The sequence below is a fragment of the Pelodiscus sinensis genome, chromosome 19, assembly GCF_052426305.1.
Source record: "Pelodiscus sinensis isolate ZL-2025 chromosome 19, ASM5242630v1, whole genome shotgun sequence".
Taxonomy (NCBI): domain Eukaryota; kingdom Metazoa; phylum Chordata; order Testudines; family Trionychidae; genus Pelodiscus; species Pelodiscus sinensis.
The window spans coordinates 28,991,954-29,015,125 of NC_143070.1; the positions used below are offsets into that span (position 1 = coordinate 28,991,954).

The 23,172-nt window shown below is 53.7% G+C and overlaps 1 protein-coding gene across 3 annotated transcripts; it reads right to left on the reverse strand.

Annotated features, from left to right (window-relative positions):
* LOC102448145 (zinc finger protein RFP-like) lies at nt 1–14,052 on the reverse strand. 3 transcript variants are annotated; one of them, XR_016347346.1, is made up of 9 exons: nt 13,589–14,052; nt 10,812–10,907; nt 10,023–10,235; nt 9,692–9,714; nt 8,919–9,034; nt 8,310–8,369; nt 6,579–6,779; nt 5,394–5,629; nt 3,530–3,647 (listed from the first exon to the last, which is right to left on the reverse strand). XR_016347346.1 is itself a non-coding variant. In XM_089771161.1 (8 exons), the coding sequence occupies exons 1-8, from the start codon at nt 13,958–13,960 to the stop codon at nt 5,613–5,615; spliced, it is 1,098 nt and encodes a 365-aa protein (XP_089627287.1). In that variant the 5' UTR covers nt 13,961–14,052; the 3' UTR covers nt 3,655–5,612. The 3 variants fall into 3 exon arrangements, 2 of the variants coding, with proteins under 2 accessions (XP_089627288.1, XP_089627287.1); XM_089771161.1 differs by lacking the exon at nt 3,530–3,647 and having other exon boundaries at nt 3,655–5,629; XM_089771162.1 differs by lacking the exons at nt 6,579–6,779; nt 8,310–8,369; nt 8,919–9,034; ... (2 more) ...; nt 10,812–10,907; nt 13,589–14,052 and adding an exon at nt 1–3,237 and having other exon boundaries at nt 3,534–3,647; nt 5,394–6,549.
* Nucleotides 14,053–23,172: the final 9,120 nt, after the last annotated feature.

Here is a 23,172-nt window from a genome sequence, read left to right on the forward strand (position 1 = left end):
CACTGTGTAGAGGCAACTAAAACTTTAATGCTGTTGATTATCTTCTATTGATGCTAAATCAATATGCAACTGATGACATATTAAAGGGACTTTTCTATGATTGACAGGTGTCTAAACCATGCAGATACTCTACAAAATATAATCTATAATTAGATTATGTCCTATATACAGTGAAGTAATGTGGTCTGAAGAAAAAGAGCTGGATAGTTTTCTGGTGATATCCCTAAATTCATCTTCTGAATGTCATTAACTTGCAGCTGCAGAATGAGTTTTAGAATCAAGGAGTAGGGATGGTGCATTCATTTTTTATCCTTTACAAATTACTACACTATGGCTACGTGTAGACCGGCATGCTTTTCCGGAAATGCTTCTAATGGAAAAGTTTTCCATTAAAAGCATTTTCGGAACAGAGCGTCTAGATTGGCACGAACGCTTTTCCTCAAAAGCACTTTTTGTGAAAAAGCTTCCGTGGTCAATCTAGATGCGCTTTTCTGCAAAAAAGCCCCGATTGCCATTTTTGCGATCGGGACTTTTTTGCGGAAAACAAATAGCTGTCTACACTGGCCCTTTTGCCCAAACAGGAACAGCATAGTATTTCCGCAAAAAGCACTGATTTCTTACAGTAGGAAGTCAGTGCTTTTGCGGAAATTCAAGCGGCCAGTGTAGACAGCTGGCAAGTTTTTCCAGAAAAGCGGCTGATTTTCCGGAAAAACTGGCCAGTCTAGACACAGCCTATGACTAGATTAGACTGGGAGGAAAGTGCAGGGGTTGGGATGAAGGGGACACTGCAGAAGTTAGGGGCACAATGCAGGGCTGGTGGCAAAGGGTGCACAGGGTGGGGGTGCAGGAGATGGGGAGCTCATGGATGCAGGAACAGTAGAGCAAGGCTGGGTGGGAATGAGACTGCGTGCCAAGCTGGTACATTTTCAGGGTGCATGTGTGCAGGGTCACGCACCTTGTTAATTATCCTTTGGTTTAGTATATTTCTTCCATAATTTAAATTGCATGTGTGTGTGTAAAACTCTCAATAACTCGTGGGTGCCACATAGGCACACATCTGAACAAGCACACAGGATGTCACTCTTTGTGCACAAGAAAAAACTCACTCTACTCATGGATGGAAAATCTTAGGACTACTGGTTGAAAGCTCTAGCTGGGCCTGTGATCTTAAAGATGGAGGGGACTGACATGTAGGCCACTGAAAGGAGACATCAAGGAGAAAAGACTCCCACGAGCTCTCGCTGCCCCAGCACACGTGTTACTGTGAAGGGGGAGGAGGGAGACCCACCTCTCCCTGCCATGGTAACTCTGGCCCTGGGGCCATGGGATGGCCAACTGTCCTCTGGCCACAGCAGGACTGGGGTTGAGACCAGTGGATAGAGGTCTCTCTCCCCACCAAAGCCCTATAAGCTCATATGGCATTTAATAGGCTGAGGCACAGCCACCTGGCCACATAGCTTACAAGGAACTCAGGTTCTAGGTTTCTTCCCACTGTAGGTTCTCCAATGGCTAACAAGAGTTGAGCTCTGACTGAAGCTTTCCCCACAGTCAAAGCAGCTGAATAGTTCTCTCTCATCTGTAGATTGTCTTATGTTTAACACACACGTGAACAAGGGGGAAATCGAGTACATACAGTGTACTTAGATTTCCAAAAAAGCCTTTAACAAGGTCCATCACAAAAGGCTCTTGTGTAAATTAAGTTATCATGGGATAACCAGGAAGATCCTTCCATGGATTGAGAAATGGTTAAAAGACAGGAAACAAAGGGTAGGAATAAATGGTAAATTTTCAGAATGGAGAGGTGTAACCAGTGGTGTTACCCCAGAGTCAGTCCTACAACCAATCCTATTCAGCTTAATAAATGATTTAGAGAAATGGGTGAGCAGTGAGGTAGCCAAGTTTGCGGACGTTACTAAACTGTTCAAGATAGTCAAAACCAAAGCAGGCTATGAAGAACTTCAAAAAAAGATCTCACCAAACTGAGTGACTGGACAATAAAATGGCAAATGAAATTTAATGTGGATAAGTGTAAAATTATGCACATTGGAAAAAATAAACCTAAGTATACATACAATATGATGGGGGCTAATTTAGCTACAACTAATCAGGAAAGAGATCTTGGAGTTATTGTCAGAAGTCAGGGCACAGGATCTGGGATATGGGGGAGGCTTGGGGCTGGGACTGTGTGTGTGTGTGTGTGTGTGTAATCACTGACTATGCAGTCAGAGCAGGTAAAGGGTAGCTCTCACGTGTGGGTTCTCCTATGTCTAATAAGGTGTGAACGTCTACTGAAGCTTTTCCCACAGTCAGAGCAATTGAAAGGTTTCTCTCTTGTGTGTCTCCTCCTATGTCTAACAAGGTTTGACCTCTTCCTGAAGCTTTTCCCACAGTCAGAGCAATTGAAAGGTTTCTCTCCTGTGTGGGTTCTCCTATGTATAACAAGGTGTGACTTCTCATTGAAGCTTTTCCCGCAGTCAAAGCAATTGAAAGGTTTCTCCCCTGTGTGGCTCCTCCTATGTCTTACAAGGTGTTCGCTTCTACTGAAGCTTTTCCCACACTCAGAGCAATTGAAAGGTTTGTCTCCTGAGTGGGTCTTCCTATGGTTAACAAGGTGTGAGTTCTGACGGAAGCTTTTCCCACAGTCAGAGCAGTTGAAGGGTTTCTCCCCTGTATGGGCTCTCCTATGTGTAACAAGGTGTGAGCTCCTCAGAAAGCTTTTCCCACAGTCAGAGCAATTGAAAGGTTTGTCTCCTGTGTGGGTCCTCCTATGTCTTACAAGGTGATCGCTTCTACTGAAGCTTTTCCCACAGTCAGAGCAGTTATGGCGTGTCTCTCTTATATGTAGTATCTGATGGTTCGTAAAGTGCAAGTGCTGACTGAAGCTTTTCCCAGAGTCAGAGCACTTGAAGGGCTTCTCTCCTGTGTGGGCTCTTTGATGTTCAATAGGAGTTTCACAGTCACTAGAAGTGCAGGGTGACTGTTGATAGGGGATTTTCTGTTGAATGGTTTCTGTGTTTCTTTTCTCCCATCGGCTCCTGTGACTGGATTTATCCTGTCCCCCTCCTGGATGATTTCCATGCTGCATTTCTGGGCTATGCTGACTCTCGCAAGTCTCTCCCTGCTCACGTATCTGGGAAACATGCCCTTCAGGTCTTCCCAGTAACATCCCACATGGAGACACTTGCTCCAATCCCTCCTGCTGCACAAGATCATAGTTCTCAGTCAGCATCCCATCACCTGTTGGGATAGAGAAATAATCCAGACAGGAGTTATTGTCTATGATGAGCTGAAAGAAAACTCTAAAAGAGGAATAGAAAAGGGGACACACGCTCAAATAATGATTGAATTATCATGAGATGAGTTCACCCTCCTTCTTCACAACTCTTCCACAGAAGAGAAAACCCAGCCTTTCCTCATCCACCATGCTCTGGCTCAAGTTGAAGACAGGCTAAAGAATCAGACAGACTTCATGAAAACACACAAGTAACACCTGCTATAAGTTGGTTTCTGAGGCTATTTAACTGACTGCTCACCTGTGTGGATGCCACTGATGATCTCCCCTTCCTCACAGCTCTGGTGATCTGGGACCTGCAACTCCTCCTCTCGCTCCACACAGGAGATCACATGAACTTCAGAGACTGGAAATCCTGTTTGGAGAGCAATTAATCAAGTGCTGATCTTGTTCATTAAGGTCTGTGCCATTACTGCTTCCAGAGTCAGGATCTGAGGGTGTGTCTACACTGCACCCCTTTTCCGGAAAAGGGATGCAGATTAGACACTTCGGAATAGCAAGATCCAAAGTAGGAATCTTGAAAGTAGGAATAAAAGATCCTCCGGAAAAGGGTTTGTTTTCCAGAGAATCACGTCTAGACTGCCGCTTTTCTCCGGCTTATCCCCAAGCCGGAAAAAAGTGGCAGCCATGTTAATGCAAATACCACGGGGGATATTTAAATCCCCCGCGGATTTTGCTATTCCAAAGTATCTAATCTGCATCCCTTTTCCGGAAAAGGGGTGCAGTGTAGACACAGCCTGAGTCACCCATCCAGAGAGGCTCCTTTCCAAGAGCCCAGGACACACACACACCTGCAGTAAAGGCGCATCCCCTCCCCGCACCTTGAGAATGGCCCAGCTCTTTCCCCAGGGGAGCTGAGCACTCTGCTGCACTCTCTAGGGTACAACTCAGTCCCCCTCAAAGCCCATTCCATCCCCCTCATCCCCAGTATCTCAGGGCAGGACAGGAACACACTGCTCACAAGGGGAGCTCTAGGGAGTGCTGGCAGGTCTGACACCAAGACCCCCAGACAGGGCTCAGACTATAGTGGCCACATGCCAGGTCACTAGGACTTGGGAGAAGGACTAGCTCTAGCTCCCCAAGGCTCTGTCCACAAAGCTCCTGGCTGGTGGGCTGGGCTCCCCCTGCTCTTTGGCTCAGATGTTCTACTTGGGCCAGAAGGAGGCAGAGGAAGTTGTCTGAGCAGCTAAGTGAATCCTTGGCAGGCTGCTTCAGGCCCTGCCTATGCTCCCGACTACCTGTGTCTGGGTGGGCCTTGCTAACTGCCTACAACAGTTGCCTTTCCCGCAGCTGCCCAGGGTGGCACTAGGCTTCTCCAGCGACCAGCCAGGGTGGAGCTGGGCCGTGCTGCTTCTCTGGTGCTTGTGGCTGTTACTCAGCTCCCCGTCTGTAGCCTTAGTTCTATTCTGCCAGCAGCAGCTTTTGTGTGGTTTCCCAGTCTGCCTCTTCTAGTGAGCCTGGCCTTTGATTTGGGGTCACTCCAGGGAGGCACAGAATCTACCACATTTGCACCTTGTGAGCGCCTTCCCCTCAGCTTTGCCTCCACCCCTTCTCAGACCTGCATTTAGTGTTCGGAAGAGCCACCTGTGATGTGACCATGGAGATCATTGTGCTACCACTGTCACACAATCACAGAAACCTTGTGCAAAGTGTGCTGTGTGACGAGTCAATGGGAAAATTCTGATCTGATGACTAGGATTATCTTGTTTATCTCCATTATTTTGGAACTAAAACAAGCCAGGCTTTGGCAGAATGGTGGAGCACTGCTATCAACTAACCAAGAAATCACATTCCTGAGCAGGAGGAGGGCAATCAACACACCGCTCTCTGCAGGAACTGCAAACACACAGTCCTAACAGATAGCTCACTGACTCTTGTGCACAAGAGCGGGATGAGGGGATAATGGATATGGATGTTTTGTTCAAACAAACAGGCAGAAGGCCAAGTGGGGTAGCAACACGTAGAACGCAACATGCATTTTATTTTGGTCAATATGAGAGAGGAAGCCACAGGAGGGGCATGTTGATACTGGCTGAGGGGCAGTGTTCTAGCTGCTGACTGAGCTGGTACCATTATTGGGTAGGGACAAGTCTCACTATACCTGTGCCTGAGGTGCTGGGACACTAGCACCCTGCTCTTTTCACAATAAACCTGGCCGAGTGCCTTAGCCTCCGAATGGAGCCTGGGTCTTTCTTAGCGGCAACCCTGTGGTGTGCTCAATGGATAAACTTCACGTTCTGCCAGTGCCGCTGGCATCAAAGCTCCAGAAAGATCCGCCCTGAACAGCCGTATCAACGCTCTGTGGCGCTAGTAGCAACTCCTATGGCACTGCAGTCACTGCAGGAAGCAAAATTATCAATCACAGCAGCACCTGGGAACTCTGGTTTAAATCAGGACCACACTGTGCTATTGCAGTGCTCATATGGAGCTAAGCATCACCCCTCTTTAGTGTAAGTATCCTGCCCAGCCCTGAGAAACAGGGACACTCTATAAAAGCTAGTAAAGAGAGAGCTGACCGCACACAGAGAGTCTAAGGGACTTGATCAAGGTCACACAGGAGGACTTTGACAGGCAGAAAACTGAACACAGGTCTCCTGAGCATGAACCCAGACATTCACACAGGAAGAAAAAGTTCCTACCTGATGATATAAAAATACAAGACAGGTGACATGATTTATCTCCGCTGCACAGAGAGACAAGTGAGCCCCAGAGAGAATGAAGCTGAACTTTTGAAAGGAGACCCAGCCTGTGCCTGAAATGCATCGAGAGCTCTGCTCACTTTTCTCTACTACAGAGCTACCTCGGACAAAATACTCACAGAGCGTGAACTGCCTCATCCACCCTCCCTCAGCGCCAGCATCCAGCCCCTCTCACTGACAAGTACCAGCATGTCACAGAGATTAGCTACAGGCAGGGAAGGACTCTGGCAACCGCACTCTCCTTCCAGTGCCTGAGCACACTGCCACAAGGGGACCCTGCAGCCACTAACAGCAGACAGACCCAGACCCAAACCTCTGGTACCTGCTGTTCCTGCCTGAGCCCTTCCACTCACACCTCTGGTCAAAGCACAAGATGGGCAAGATAGGGGGGAAGTGGAATGAGACCTGAACCTGCTTTCCCTGGGATGGAGAACGGAGGGGACAGTCTTTCACACAAGAGCCAGGATTATTGGGGCAGATACTCCTGACGTTGGAGGCAGAGGCAATGAATAACCCTGAACCAAACCCAACCCAGATGCTCCAGACCCCACCCAGCTGCTGTTACCCAAAGGGACAGGAATCCTTACTCAGCCAGTTCACAGCCTCATAATTCTCCTGCATCACACCCCTGTAGAGGGCTCTCTGGCCTGGGTCCAGCAGAGCCCATTCCTCCTCAGAGAAACACACAGCCACCTCCTTGAAGCTCACAGGCTCCGCCACGGCCATTTCCTGTCCCTGGCTCTGCAGGCCGGGGGCTGAGCTGGAGACAAACATGGGTGTTCTGCAGCCTGGCAGGGGGAGAAGAGGGAGACATTTCAAAAGGGGCTTTAATCCTTTCTACATCCCCATTCTGCCCAGACTCTGCCATTGTGGGCAAAAGTTTTAGTCTAGATATGCCATAAACAGCACACAGGAGTTAGATCCCAAATACATATTTATTTCTGTCTGTACCTGGCGTGAGTTACAACATTACTGCCTCTGCAACAATGGGATTTAGTTCTCAGCACCCTGTGTTTCTGATAACAAGCCACATATTCATCTGCTTGAATATGGACATAGGCTAAATGTAGACTGTTGTATTTGAAACCCTTAGTCTTCATTCATGGATTTGCAGCACAAACTTTGCTCTCTCATCTGACAGAGACGTTATAAACCCTTTCCACAACACAGAGTCAGTGAAGGTAACACCACCATTCAGATGCTTATTATTAAACACGTGTGCTGAGTGTTTCCAGGGTGAGATCTTAAAATTCATGAATTAATGGGATCAGAAGATATCCTCAGTCATGCAGTCTGACCCCCTCAGTGGCACAAGCCATTACACGTAGTCCAGTTACCCAGGCACAAAGCTCTGTTTTCCCACGGTGTATTTTCTAGAAAGTCCCCCAGTAACTTGAAGACATCAAGAGATGGAGAATCCACCAGTTCTTTGTTCATTTGTGGACAAATAAGGGACTGTGGGTTTCTGACCAGCGAGAGCTCTTGCATATATAGCTGCAGGAGGAGGACAGAGTTTGGGTATGCAGAGTGCGGGACAGGAGTGGGGAGCAGAGATTAGGAGGGGAAGGGAGAGGTTGGGGTGGCAGAGGCAAGCTCTGGACAGGAGACTTATCTGAGTGACTCCTGGCCAGAGGCCAAGCACCTCAGGAAGGCAGGGAGCCTTCCCAACCCTCTCACAGGCTGCAGGGCCATGTGGGTGTGTGAATAATTATGACCCAGAGGGAAGGGGGCACGGTGCTTTGTTTCTGTCCAGAAACTGGCCAATGAGATTGTCCTGGGGGTGGAAGCAGCACCTGAAGCCTTCCCTCCTCCCCTCCAGGCTCACAGTAGCTTTCTGAGTGACTTGAGATGGGGAGTGGCATCTGTGGGCTGGATCCAATGGCTTGGCAGGGTGGATCCAACCCATGGGCTGTATTTTACCCAGGCCTGCACTAGACGTAACAGCCCTTGGGGATCCAGCAGTTTCTTGCCTTGAACGAACTGATATAGTGGAAGCAAGGCAGCTCACAGACTATTTATTGCTGGAAATCAACCCCATACTGAAACTGACTGAGCAGTGTAATCTGAGCTTGAAGGTGCTGTCCATTGTGTGCTTTAACTTCACCCATTTAGCATCATACCTCATAGATCACAGTTTCTCAAAGTGTTTGCAGGTCTCCATGCAGCGCCCCTGGGGCTTCTCACAGATCAGTGGGTGAGGTATAGGGCTGTGTGCACCATGGTCGCTGGGTTTGGTTGGTAACTTCAATGACAATCCCATGACGATGTTTTCACTGGAATTTTCTCATCATTTAAAGAATCTCCACCTGCAAACTCACCTTGTCTGAAAGCTCCCAAGGATTTTCCTCTTGCTCTCTCCAGTGCAGAGGGCAGAGTGTCTGGTGGGGGAAGGGATAAGAGAGGTGAGATTCCAGGCTCTCCTATTTATAACAATGTCCCACTCTGAACTCTGCATTTTAATTGTATCAGAGACCAGACAGAGACACACTCAGGAATTGAGTATGAAAGTCTGAAACTTTCATTCTCTCTCTCACTCGGGCACCTCCCAGCAATGGAACCAACATCCCCGCAACCTGTCCCAGGAGAGAAGCTGTAAGTGAGATTTACTCTTCCCTCCTCACCCTCTCCCACTTGGTTTCTCATTCACTTACTGCCTCTTATTATAACGTGGAGCTGTGGTGGCGAACACGTGGCCATCACAGTAACTTTAGCCATTTTGATCTCTGAATGGGAGGTTCAGAGTTTGCAAACCCCTGGCTAACTGCAAGCAGTTGGATCTGTTCGCTCAGTGTCTCTAAGGAGAGCAGTGTGATGGGACCATCATTCTCCATGTGGGAATTGAGGCAGGGGAAGGTTGGCTTCATAGGCCAGATTCAGTGGTCTCAGATACTTGAACTACTTTCCCCTCCGCCATCCCTTCTAGGTACCTTTGAACTCCCTCAGAGTCTCCGACAGAGCAATCGTTTTCTGGGAGAAACCTCTGACTTGTTCTTCTAGTTCAAGAGAAATCTCTTCCGGAACCTGGAACTGCCCCGTCTCACACCTGGACAGAAACAATTCCATGTGATTGTATTTCATTTACTGCTGATAAGTTCTGGTTAGTGAGTCTCAGCTCTAACAGGCCTGGAGTCATAATTCCTCCAATTTTCCCAGCAACACAGTCCATGGCCATGCAACCTTCCCCTGAAAGGTCCCATTGCTGTTCTTCACTTCTGTCCTGGGGAGACTAGCTGGGGGACAAAAGGGGAATTGAGTCTTCATGACCAACTCACTCCTTGGCCTCTAGGCGTTGAGGGACAGGAGGTTCCCAGGTGAAAGGCTGAAGGAATCTGTCTAGTAGGGACTAGACTGAGACACCAGCTCCTTCCACACAGGTCTCCGAACAGCCCTCAGGTGGGACAGACTCTTGGTCCTTGCTGCCCTGGGCTGAATGTGCCCAGTGCACAGCAGTGACAGGCCCATGTTCCACCCCACAGTACAGAGGGAGGTGACAGCTCCAGGAAACACTTGAAGTCAGACTGTGCCCTGAATGGGGAATTCCAGAGTCTGCTGTGTGAGGGTGAGACCCGCAGAATTAAATGAGTCAGAGATATTCATCTCTAACATCTGCCTCTTAGCACCCTGTGGAGATGTGGTGCTAACATCAGCTCCAAGCTCTTTCCCTGGGCTGTGCAGCGTGAGGGGAGTGAGAGCCACGTACCTACGCAGGGTGCTCCTGACGTCCTAGAAAAAAGACAGAGAAAAGACTCTCAGCCCCATTGGACACACACAGGGGACCTCAGGGACGGGATTTTGCAAACATGGGAAGAGAGTCTCTGCCCTGACCCCAGGAACATGGATCCCCTGAGCAAATGGGGCTTTACGATCTCTAGTAGCTCTGTGCCTGTAACTTTACAAAGCATGGCAGTTACTCACATGGCAGCAATGCACATGGAGTTACACCAAGATCTAATAGCTGGACCTCAGCACTTGTGATTCAGGAGCCTCCCTTCCCTGAGTGGGGAGCTGGGACGTTTCTCCCTCAGTCTCACCTGCAGGAATTCACTCGCTGGCTTCTGACACTTCCCCTTGCTGAGATGGGAAATCTGCGCAGAGAGTTTCCCGACAGTGTCAGTTTGGAGCCTCTCAATCGCCTCGTCCAGCTTCTCCAGCTGGGCCAGCAGGAGTCGCTCTTGTTCCTCCAGGAACTGCCGGAGCTGCTGAAACTCGGCCACAATCATCTGCCTCTCGGCTTGGGTCCATTTCTGTATGGAAACAGGGAAAGGGTTGGTCAAGGGCATGTATGGAGCCCAGGGCCCTTTCATGGAGAGCTGAGTGCGCAGCAGGGAGAATTTCTTAGAAAACCCTAAAATGTGTCACATTTGACTGTACTTTGTGGTTAGTAGGCAGAGGTGGCTCTCCCAGCATCTCCTTTGGGCCCTGTGTCCCTCTGAAAGGGATGTTCCCATGTCTGTCATGGGCAGCATCTTTTGATATTCATGGGCTCTGGAAATTCAGACCCTGAGCAGCACGAGGCAAGACTCAGCACTAGCCTGACAGAGATACCCAGGAGGAAAAAGGAGAAACATGTTAATACACCAAGTGAGCAGACAGCCCTTTAGGGGGACACTCAGCTCCCTTGAGGAGGATTTCTGGGAAAGCTACAAAGGCTGGACATTAACTCATGCGCTGACATGGATGCTCAGGGCCTGTCTACACATGGATCTCACCCTGCAATCCACAATCCAGGAGAAACACAAACAAGCCCAATGTCACATGAGTCTGCCTCCTAACAGTCCTCCCACTGCCAGTCTCTGCTGTTTCAAACCACAGGCACCTACCAGATACTCCTGGCGTGTCCCTTCTGCTGTTGTTTTCCTTCCCAGCACCTTTTCTCTCTCTTCCCTCAGAGTCTTCAAATGAGCCTCCAATTTTTCCTGAAGAAACAGATAAGCACAGGGGCAAACCCCATCAGATGTCGGGAGCCCATTTGTCTGCCTTTAAGAGAGTCCCAGTTTTGTGGAGCTCTGCCCCTCTTCAGCAGGGACTCTGCCCTGGACATGATTGTGTCCATAGAAAAAGACACAAGAAGATACTGAGGATGCAGCAGGACACCTACAAGGGTGGGGGAAGGATCAGTGGTGGCACCTTTATAAAGAATGAAGCAGGTGGGGATTAGGGAGGTAAAAATGCTTAACAATACTAATTATGTAACTGATCACAATTTTATCAGAGGCAGGAGTTTTTTAACCTGCTGACAGGTAGGGCTGGTAGCGGAAATGGGCTCTCCTGGGCCGGGGATCTCTCGCGAGGTCTGCCGGGGGTGGCCACAAGGACAGCTGGCTGATAGGAACTCCCAGCAGCTGCAGACTGATGTTAGCTGCCAGAGGGAACCAGGCACTGCTGGGGCAGTGGGGAGTTTAACCAGTAACTGGCACCGATAAGCATTAGCTCTTCAGTTAACCAGTTTGAACTCTTGCTACAATCTTGCTAACATCTGTTAGTTCGCATTAACTTTCATAGGCGCTAGACAGGCAAACCGCTAGTTCGAACTTAATTCGAACCAGCAGAGCGCTTAATTCGAACTAGGTAAACCTCATTCTACGAGGATTAACGCCTAGTTCGAATTAAGGGCTGTGTAGCCACTTAATTCGAACTAGTGGGAGGCTAGCCCTTCCCAGCTTGCCCTGGTGGCCACTCTGGGCACCACCAGGGAAACTCATCTGCCCCCCTCCCGGCCCCGAAGCCCTTAAAGGGGCACGGTCTGGCTATGGTGCCCATGCCAGGTGCAAGCCTCCCAGCACCCAGCCAGCAGACCCTGCACCTGGCATGGCATGAGCCAGCCACCCGCTGCCACCCAACCCTCCGCCTCTTCCCGGGACCAGGCTGGTGGCTCCCAGGAGTCTGCCCGGGGCTGCAAAAGTGGGCGCCCGCCTGGTCTAGTGCGGAGATTGTGGACTTCATCCAGGTTTGGGGGGAGGCGTCCAACGTCCACGACCTCCGCACTAGGCACAGGAAAGTGGCCATCTAGGGCAGGACAGCTGCCAGCCTGGCCACCTAGGAGCAGGTTTGCATGAAAATCAAGGTGGTCCAGTGAGACCCCCGACCCTGAGCTTAGAACATAAGAATGGCCGTACTGGGTCAGACCAAAGGTCCATCTAGCTCAGTACCCTGTCTGCTGACAGTGGCCAACACTAGGTACCCTGGAAGGGATGGACCCAAGACAATGACCAAGCCATTTGTCTCATACCATGCATCTCCAGCCTTCCACAAACAGAGGCCAGGGACACCATTTCTATCCCCTGGCTAATACCACTCCATGGACCTAATCTCCATGACTTTATCTAACTTCTCTTTAAACTCTGTTATAGTTCTAGCCTGCGGCAAGGAGTTCCACAGGTTGACTATTTGCTTTGTGAAGAAGAACTGTCTGTTATTAGTTTGAAGCCTGCTACCTATTCATTTCATTTGGTGTCCTCTAGGCCTTCTATTATAGGAACTAATGAAGAACTTTTCTTTATGCACCCTCTCTACACCACTCATGCTTTTATAGATCTCTATCATATCCCCCCTCAGTCTTCTCTTTTCTAAGCTGAAAAGTCCCAGTCTCTTTAGCCTCTCTTCATATGGGACCTGTTCCAAACCCCTGATCGTTTTAGTTGCCCTTTTCTGAACCCTTTCCAAGGCCAAAATCTCTTTTCTGGGGTGAGGAGATCACATCTGTATTCCCCTCCTCCTTGTTCCCCTGGCTTCCCCCTTCCAGCTCCCTCCTCCCCTCTCTCACCCTCTCTCTTCCCCTCTTCCACCTCCTTTTCCCAGTCTCCCCCAGTTTTGTTAAATAAAGAGAGTTTCTATTTTTGACCACACGTGTCCTTTATTTTGTACATCAGGAAGGGGGGCGAGGGATGGGTAAGTGGAAGGATGTGAGCGATGAATGGGGTATGAGCCCCCGATGAGGACTGGGGTGGCTCTGCGGGCTCCTCGGGATGGAAACTCTCCTGTAGCCCCCCGATTGGCAGCCTGCGGCAAGTGCAGACGGGCTGATGGCCGAGTGCTGTGATGTGCCGAGTGTGGGCACTCAGGGCACTCCAAGCCAGGACCTCATCGAGGTAGACAAGCAAGCGGGGAACCCTGAACTGTCTGTCCGGGGTGGGGTTCGGGTCCCTTGAAGCACAGCCCTCGGCTAGCCTGAGGAAGCAGCTCCATACTCTTAAGTCCTAACCTGATGCCCCGCCGGCACTGCTTCCGGCCAGCCTTAACTTTGGTTCAGGGTCCACTCAATGTGGACATACTAGTTCGAATTAGCTTAGTTCAAATTAACTAATTCGAATTAAGTTAGTTCGAATTAGTGCTGTAGTGTAGACATACCCTGATTGTTAACACCGTCCCTTGTGCAAACACCCCCCCCCCCCCTCACCAGTGAGGGCTGGGTTTCAGGATTCAGAGCCTCAGAGAAACATTTCCCACATCAGGTATCTTATGTAAGTTGCCACAAAGCCAGAACATTTACTTTTTACAGCATCTCTTGTAGGCTTTACAGAGCTGTGTCACAACTGTGCCTGGTAACTGTCAGTGACATAACACTGTAATTAAAACACACTGGACAGCCACTCTGTACCTTGTACTCCTGGGCAGCTTCCTGTATGGGCACCACCATGTGAGCCTGGGATCTGTCACACACCACACAGATGGGAGTTTGATCCTCTTCACAGAACAGCGTCAGAGCCTCCTGGTGCTCCCCGCACACCCCGTCCCATCTTGCTCTCTGTGCTGCCTGGAAACTCAGCGGCTTGGCTAGTTCCACCACGTTTCCCAGCTGCCGGTTGGGCCGGAGGGGTCCCTGCTGCTCAGTGTCTCTGCCCTGAGGGCTGAGGGGGGCCTGGCAGGAATTGTGCCCACACTCCAGAGCGACAGGGGCTGTGAAATCCTCCAGACAGACGGGACGCGGCGCTTCCTCCCGGACACTTTCCACGGGGCTCTCTGCAGCCATGGCTGCCTCTGGGCTGGGGGACCGGGGCCGGGTCACTGTCCTGAGCTCAGCAATGGGGGGGGGGCAGGTCTGGTGGGCGGGTGCGTGATGCACCCCCCTGCCCAGCCAGACCCCCCCGTCTCTGCGCCCCTCCCCACCATGTGTTTAAATCCCCCCCCCCCGCACACTCTGCAGCCCCCTCACAGCCCCGCTGTGCGCCCCGCAGACACCCCGAGCCCTGCGGGAGCATCAGGGAGCGGGGAAGGGAGGGGGACACGCGCCGGGCGGACTGTTCCTGACGCGCCAATCCCCCCCCATTAGGCTGCGGCGAGTAACGGCGCCAACGGCCCCTCACAACGGCTCCCACCTCAGGGCGCGCGGCGCGTGACGCTGCTGCAGACCGCTGCGAGGTGGGCGGAGCCTGAGCACGGTCGGGAACGCGCTGAAAACCCGGCCGCGGGGTTCGGAATGGGGCGGGCCCGGTCAGACCGCGCATGCGCAACGGGTCAGTGATTCCGATCAGAATCCAGCGCCCGGGCTTAGCTCAGACCGAGACATGCCTGGCCCCGCCCCCAGGCCCCGGGCAGATGCTGCTTCCGCTGCTGGGCGCCGGGCCGGGGCGATGCGCTGCCCTTTCGCACGGGTCCGATCTCCCCCGAGCCCCATGCGCCCCCTCGCAGCCTGACACCCGGCAGCGCCCCCCTCCCCCGCCGCGGTGCAACCCCTGCCCCTCCCCCCGCCCCTCCACTGTCTCTGCATCCCGGCGCCCCCAGCGCTCCCCGTGGCAGCCCCTGGCCGCAGCTGGTGCCCAACGGACCCCGCCCCCCACTGTGACGTTGCTTGCTCCGCCCCTTGCTCTCGCTCCGATTGACAGGGGTTCCCCGGGCTGTCACGCCCCAGTGACGCACAATTGCCCGCCCCCGTGGCCGCATCATCAGTGACATGAATTGCCCCGCCCCTTGCTCTGACGGGGATTCCCCTGGCCCCGCTGTCCGGCCGGGAGTGACGGGGCCGCCCAGAGACACAGAGGGCGGGGCAGGGACTTGAAAGGGGGCGGGGCCGGGGCTCCACGAACCAATGAGAGCGCGGAGCCCAGTGACACGCTGCCGCCTGCCCCCCCCCCCTCCGGCGCGAGACACGGACCCGCCTCTCGGGCCACTGGGGCGGGAGCGCGCGGACTCGGCCGGGCTCGGGCCCCAGAACGTGTCACCTGCGGGGGGGGGGGCGCCGGGTCCTCGCCCTGGGCAGGCAGCTCCCGCCCCTCCCCCACCCCCACCCCCGCCCCCGCCCCTGCCCCTGCCCCTGGGCTCTGTTTGCGGATATGGGTACAGCCCGGTGTAGCAAATTGAGAGATTTTTCTACCAAAAAACACAGTTCCTCTGAATTTGTGACCCATGGACCAGGAGCAAAAGGCCCCCGCCCAAGGCAAAACACCAGCATCCCCTGAGTCCGTTAGACAGGAGGTAGCAAATTGAGAGATTTTTCTACCAAAAACAAAGTTCCTCTGAATTTGCAACCAGCCAGCAAAGGTAGCAATTCCTGAGCAGTTATACCGAATGTCATGTTTGTTTGACAGAAACTGTGACCGTCACAAAAACGGAGCGGTTTCACTTTTTGCCTGTACACCGGCCCATATCCGCAGCAGGTCTCCAAGGTGAACAGCCTCTGGCATGTTGGAAACAGACACCGGATGTGAGAAACTTCTCTGAGATGCTCAGCGGAATCCTTCTGTACTCAGCCCCCCATGGGGGAAATGAGGACCCATTACCGAATGGGAGGGGTATGGATCAGTGGCAGGCTGACCTATGGGAACATGCTGCCGTCAGCCTGGAGAAGGGAGGTTAGAAGCTGTTGTTGTTACAGATTTGATGACTAGAATTTAATGTTATTACTTGTATTTGTTTCACAGTAACCCTCACGAACCCCACATGAGATCCAGGCTCTGCACAAAACCCAGCCAGGGACAATCCCTGCCCTGAGCACTTTACAGTCTAGAGAGACAAAAGTTGGGAAGAAAACTGAGGCACAAAGGGCAGAGAAAGGAGGGTGAATCAGCTAGGTGGTTAGTGACTACAGGCAGTTTAGAACCCCAGTTTCTCTAAATGCAGTTTGCAATCCTAACCATTAAGCCATGCTGCCACCTTGGCCTCAGGGTTGAAACATGTTGGTTAGGTGAGAAAGATGCCCAACAGAGAGCGGCAGTTTCCCACTGGGATGCTGAACTCCTGGGCTGCTCCATGAGGGGTTAAACTCAGATGCTGTGACAGGCACTAGAGAAGATCGCTGGGCTGAATACTGTGTGGGACCCAAGAACCTCGAGTCCACCCACCACAGGGCTCCAGGCAGCGCAGGGCCATGCCAGGCACCACTGGGATCAGACTGGGTTGGACCAAAACTACCCCCAGGTTGGAGCAGCCTGGTGTGAGTCTGACCTGTGACAGGCAGTCCTTGGGAATCTCCCAGAGTGCACTGCTGCCAGCAGCTGTACCAGGCACTGGGGCAGTGGGTACCTGCCCCAAGGGCATTTCCACTGCAGGGTAGCGCTAGGGCAAACCCCAGCCACCCTGAACAGAAATCAACCTGTTTAATTAAGGGAGTCACAGACCCATCCCCAGAGCACAGGACATGCCCACTCCTGCCTGCCGGGCCTCACCCACCTGCATTGGTCGGCCTCTGTGGGCCTGTCCCTGCCTCTGTCAGACCATCCCCACCTATGTCATTCTGTGTGGAGGTGCCGCCCTCTCCTGCCCCCATCCTCAGCCTCAGTCTCCTGAGCTATGGCTACGCTGTAGCCTTCTTCCGGAAAAGCTTATGCAAATGAAGCACAGTGTGGTATATCGTCATGCTTCATTTGAATAATTAATTAGCATCCCCTTTTATGCAAGAGGCTTTTGCGCAAAAAGGAGCTGTGTAGACAGCAGATAGAGGCAGCAAAGTGGAAAAGGAAAAGTGGAAAAGGGGATACTTGAAAGCGGCAGTGATGCACAGCTAGGCCTGGGATCAGCTGTGTGACGCTGCTGCTTTGAAACGCCAAGGCAGCGTTCAAAGGGGCAGCACTGCTGAGCTGACCCCTGTCTTGGTGTTTCAAAGTGGCAGCGCTGCACAGCTGATTCCAGGCTCAGCTGAGCATTGCTGCGCGTGTGGAGCCAGGGGTCAGCTAGGGACTCCACAGCTGGTCTCAAGTTCCATGTGGCATTTTAAAGCAGCAGCGCAGCATGGAGCCCGGGGTCAGCAGGGGACTCTGACTCCCACTGGGGACTCTTGTGCATTTCAAAGCAGGCACCCACCTGCAGCTCAGAGTCAGCAGGACTTCCCACCTGCCTTGGGCTGCACGCGGAGTTCGGCATTCCTCCTTTGAAACGTATTAGAACCCCAGCGGGAGCTCTTTTACATTTAACAGGAGGAATGCAGAAGTGCCTATCGACTAATCGAGTGGTCAATGGAAATTCCATCGACTACTCGACTTGACAACCACTAGTTAGCATCCTGAGTTTCTCCATGATCTTGGGTGTGGACAGGCCCTGAACTTCCATGTCAGGGGATGAGTTAATGTCCAGCCCTGGTGGCTTTCCCAGAAATCCTCCCCCAGTGACCTGCATGTCCCCGGCAAGGGCTGTCTGCTGGGTCTGTCATTTCCTGCACTAACGGGTTTGCTTCTGTGTACTCCCTGGCTGTGTCTAGACTGGCCAGTTTTTCCGGAAAATCAGCCGCTTTTCCAGAAAAACTTGCCAGCTGTCTACACTGGCCGCTTGAATTTCTGCAAAAGCACTGACTTCCTACTGTAAGAAATCAGTGCTTTTTGTGGAAATACTATGCTGCTCCCGTTCGGGCAAAAGTCCCTTTTGCGCAAAAGGGCCAGCTGAGATTTCTTTTTGTGCAAAAGCGCGTCTAGATTGGCCACAGACGCTTTTCCGCAAAAACTTCTTTTGCGGAAAAGCGTCCGTACCAATCTAGACGCTCTTTTCAGAAAATGCTTTTAACAGAAAACTTTTCCGTTAAAAGCATTTCTGGAAAATCATGCCAGTCTAGATGTAGCCCCTGGGTACCTGCACCAGTGTGGGGCTGAGCAGTGTTCCCAGTACACTGAGTGCTTGGGCAGCAGCTCAGGAGTGATCCAGATGCTGCCCAGCTGTCCACAGCTAGGTGTTGTTTCAGCTGGTGGTGCACATTTACACATGACTCAGTGCACATAGAAAAATTAATTCAACACATTGAAGAGAACCTGGCTGCTGAGTCCTGCCTCCTGCTATTCCCAGAGCCCATGAATAACAGAACACGCTGCCCATGACAGACATGGAAACATCCCTTTCAGATGGACACAGGGCCCAAAGGGGAAACAGATGCCTCAGCCTAGTACCCATAGGATGGAGCCACATGTCAGAAATCTGTGGGTTTGCCAAGTTCTCCCTGCTGCGCACTCAGCTCCCCATGAAAGGGCCCCGGGCTCCATCCATGTCCCCGACCAGCCCTTTCCCGGTTTTCATTCAGCAACAGACACAAGCCGAGAGGCAGAAGATTGTGGCCGAGTTTCAGCAGCTGCGGCAGTTCCTGGGGGAACAAGAGCGACTCCTGCTGGCCCAGCTGGAGAAGCTGGACGAGGAGACTGGGAGGCTCCAGACTGACACTGAACTGGAAGAACAAGTCAGGGGTTTCTCCCGGAAAACCACTGCGCTGTCAGAGACTCTGAGGGAGTTCACAGGTACCTAGAAGGGATGGGGGAGGGGAGAGTGAGCTGGGAAATCAACAGCAGCAGCCTCGATCTTCCCTGCAGTGTAAACACACCTGGAGTGTGTGTCTGCTGTAATGGAAACCCAGGTCTGTGTGTTAGGATTGGGGATGTCGTGGGCAATATGGACTCCTGAAATCTCACCTCTCTTCTCCCTTCCCCCACCAGACATGCTGCCCTCTGTCCTGGAAGGAGCAGGAGGAAAGTCCCCGGGAGCTTTCAGACAGGGTGAGGTTTCAAGTGGAGACTGAAAACACCTTCCTGAGCGTGTAGCTCAAGTCACCAACCAAACCCCCAGCGACCACGACAGGCAGAGCCCAAACCTGCCCACTGAGTGGTGAGGTGCCCCAGGGGCACTGGATCAGAAGGACGAGGGGCCGTGTCCTGCCCCTTTAAGAAATGGGATGGTCGGACCCCTCCACTTCTTACAATGGGTGCAGTTTGCAGGCAGGGGGCTTTGCAGGCAGGGGCTGCACTTTGTGTCGGGGCAGCTGATCAGCACAGCCCCTCCTTGGGCACCAGCCTCTGCCCTGTGCTGGCCCCTCCCAGTGACCCCACCCCAGATCCCCTTCCCCAGAGCCCTGCCCCCGGCCAGGCCAGAAGCCAGAGCTGGGCTCCCCCCATTGAGCCTGGTTGCCCTGAAGAGCCCTGGACCCTCCATTGCCCTGGGGGTGACTAATGCCCAGGCCCTGCTCTCTGGGGTGAGGTGGCTCTTCCCCCGCGCTGCCCCCTCCCCTCTGAGCCCTGGGCGGGGGGTGGAGGCTGCAGCAGGGGAGGGAGTTTCCATCTGGGGGTTAAAGCTGGAACCTGCCTCCTCTGTCCCCTCCCTGCCACTGAACCCTCCTGCTCTAGGCCTGGCCCTGGGGATGGAGCAGCCCAAGCTGGGGGGCAGGAGGCTGCAGCCTCTGCACACAAATGAGAAGCTGATGAAGCGGGTCCCATTGCCCAGGCTGACAAGCTGCAGTGACAGCTCGGCTCAGTCTCAGGGCCCAGGGCAGAGGCAGCTCCCTGGGGCCCAGGCCTGTCCCAGCCACAACAGGGCTGCTGGGGAGGGTGAGAAATGGCCCCAGCCGCCCCCAGGGCTGAGCTCTGCCCCTCACACCCTGATTCTCTCTCCCCAGCGACTGTGACTCTGGATCCAGAGACGGCGCATCCCCAGCTCGTCCTGTCTGAGGACGGGAAACATGTGAGATGGGAAGAACCACGGCAGCAAGTGCCAAGCAACCCAGAGAGATTTGACTCTGTGCCCTGTGTGCTGGGCCGTGAGGGGTTCACCTCGGGGAGACATTGCTGGGAGGTGGAGGTGGTGGATGGGCGATACTGGACTGTGGGGGTGGCCAGAGAGTCTGTGAGCAGGAAGGGAGGGATGAGCTCTAGCCCTGAGGGGGGGATCTGGGCTGTGGGGTGGTGGGGGCATCAGTTCCGGGCTCTCACCTCCCCTGAGACCCCCCCTACCCTTGAGTCCCCCCCCGCAGGATCTGGGTTTGTCTGGACTGTGACCGGGGGCAGGTGACATTTATCGATGCTGGTGCCAAGGCCCCGATCTTCACTTTCCCGCCGGGCTCCCTCCCTGGGGAGAGAATCCGACCCTGGCTCTGGGTAGGGGGCACAAAAACTCAGCTCCACCTGTATCTCTGAAATCAGCCTCTCTAGCCTCACCCACCCCAGTCTCAGTGACCCTGGAGACCTCTCCTGTACCCAGCCCCTGGCTCCTCATCTCTATGATGCCTGAAAGCTCCTCCCCCCGTCAGGGTGGGGACAGGCAGAGGTGGGGGCTGGGTACGGACAGAACTAAGAGCCAGGCAGATTCCCTGCAGCCGCCCTCTGCACTTACCTAGAAGATGGGCCTGCTGCTGGGCACATCTGGGGCGCAGCGCTGCTGTAGTGCCAGGAGAGGCAGGAAACTGGCTTATTCCCCCACTGATCACCCTGAAGCAACAAGTCCCAATGCCTGACATTCTGCGACCCTGTACTGGGTGGGTTGTGACCTGTAGTTTGAAACCCACTGGTCTAGGCAGCCCTTTGCCTCCAGCAAATTCTCCCACTGCTGCAGGCCCTGGGTTGTAGCAGTGTCCCTCATGCAGCAGTGCAGAGTAGGCTGCACATTAAACTCTGGTGCCAAATGAACACTTGGGAGAAAGAGGCTCCTTGTTAAAATTCAGCACTGAACATCGTGGCAGAGACCCCAGCTACCCAGTGCCAACCCTGGGGCTCTGGAGGACTTGAGAGCCCAGGCTGCAATGACCACACCGTTCCCTGGCTCCAGCTGAACTGATGCCATCTGGCTTCCTTGCAACTGTCGTGTATCAACATCTCAGGCTATGTCTACACTGGCGCGATCTTGCGCCAGAAATATGCAAATGAGGGTAAGCGTGGAATATCGCCGAGCCTCATTTGCATATCTAATGAGCCGCCATTTATTTCAGAAGAGGCTCTTGCGCAAGAAGGAGCGTCTACACTGCCCCTTCTTGCGCAAGAAAAACCCTCTTGTGCAATGCCTTTACACCTATTACTTTTCAGGAAGAACGGCATTGCACAAGAGGGTTTTTCTTGCACAAGAAGGGGCAGTGTAGACGCTCCTTATTGCGCAAGAGCCTCTTCTGAAAAAAATGGCGTCTCATTAGATATGCAAATGAGGCTCGGCGATATTCCACCCTTATCCTCATTTGCATATTTCTGGTGCAAGATCGTGCCAGTGTAGACATAGCCCCAGTGTCTTGGGGGCATAAGCAGCTCCCTGGGCTTCTGGTGAGATTTGTGCTCCCAACTCCCTTAGCTGTTTTGGAAACCCCAAGTAACCCATCTCCCTGCTCAGGAAGAGCTCGGTTACCCGGGAAGGCAAACAAGGGGCTAAATCCAGGCCTGAGGCAGCAGGAAGCTGCGAGTGCCTGTGATGACAACACGTGTATTGAAGGGGACAGGCAGGCAGCACTGACAATTGTCTGTTTGCACTGGCGTGGGCGTCTTTGGGTTTCTTTGCTGAGGGAGGCGGAAGCGACAGCGCCGGTTACCAGCGTGCGGGGCACATGTGAGCTAGGAGGGGCAGGTGACTGGTGACGCATTGGGCTGCAGTGGCAGAAGCACCTGGTGTTAAAATTCATTCCTTAGGGTGCCCTAAGCATGCGCCCCCGAGCGGAGCATGCGCAGTAGCCGCGGCTGAGGCTGCTGCCCTCACTCTGCGCGCAGGGGCTGGATCGCTGGGGGCAGCTGGCCCTGCACACGCGGCTCCGCGCGCTGCTGCCCCGGGCTCGGTCCGGCTGTTGCTGGGCGGGGCCCGGCGCCCCACAGAGGCGGTAGCCCCGCCCCAGGGTGCGGGCGGAGAGACCGAGCCTCCAGCCCCACCCCCAGCAGCGGCTGGCGTGGGAAGTCACTGCTTCCTGCCCCCGCCCCGCTCTCCAGGGCTGGCCCCCGCGTCCCTGGGGCTGCCCCTCCCCCGGTCTGGGCTTGCGGTTGCGGGAGTTAAAGGGTTAATCCGCTCCCCAGGCTGCGTCTCCTGCTCTGGGAGGGGGCGAGACTGCTGCTCTGCCGCTGTGTGCACTGAGGGCGCATGGATGGGAGGGGGCAGGAGTTGCACTGGGGGGGGGGCGTTGCAAGGGGATCAGGCTGCGATGGGAGGGATCATGGGGCTAGGGGGAGCGAGGTTGGAAGCTAGAGCTGGGCTGTGGGAAGAGCTGCCCAGGCAGCCCAGCCTGCCATGGGAACCCCAAACTCTCCACCTGCCCTAGGCAGGGGGACCAGAGAGCCCACAGCATCCCCCAGCCTGTGCCCGCCTCCCACCAACTGGCAGAGGTTTTGGGGAGCCCAATCACCAACCTGAAATACAAACACAAAACACACAGAACTGCCTGGCCCTGCTGCAGGGTTTGAATCCGTCTCTTCAACCCCCGCACTCCAGGGCACCCCACGTAGCTTTGCCAGGCACCAGTAGAACATCTGTGCCCAGGGCTGCTCTGCTGGGGTGGGACTGTTACGGACAGAAGCACCAATGAGCAGGGGTTTGGTGCTTCCTTCCCCCCCCCCCCCCCCAAGGCAGTGGGGCTGAGCAGCTAAGGCCTGGGGTGTCTGTGCTGGAGACCCTGGGTCTAGTCCCCCCAGTGCCCTTGTGCAACATCCCTTCATTTATGAGTAAACAGCTGCATAGGGGCCCAATACTGGATTGTCTCTAGGGCTGGGATTGTGAAGTCAGGGGCACTTACAGGGCTGGGAAGGGCCTGCAGATACAAATGGTCTCAGTGGGGGTGAGTGCAGGGCAGCTGCAAGGGGTCTGAGCTCAGGGATCCATCTCTCCAGCCACCCCCTCACAGCTCCCAGGGGCCACTTCCTCTGGCCACAAATCACTACCTGCTGTGTGTGTCTAACTAGCGTGACTGCAATTCTCAGGCAACATGTTCCCCAGTGAACCCCTCCCCCCCAGCAGTGAGACCCTCTGCCAGTGGCCTCAGAGCTCTGTGTTTGTCCCACACCAGGTACCTGCAGGCCCCTACTGCCAGCTCCCCTCCCACCCGCT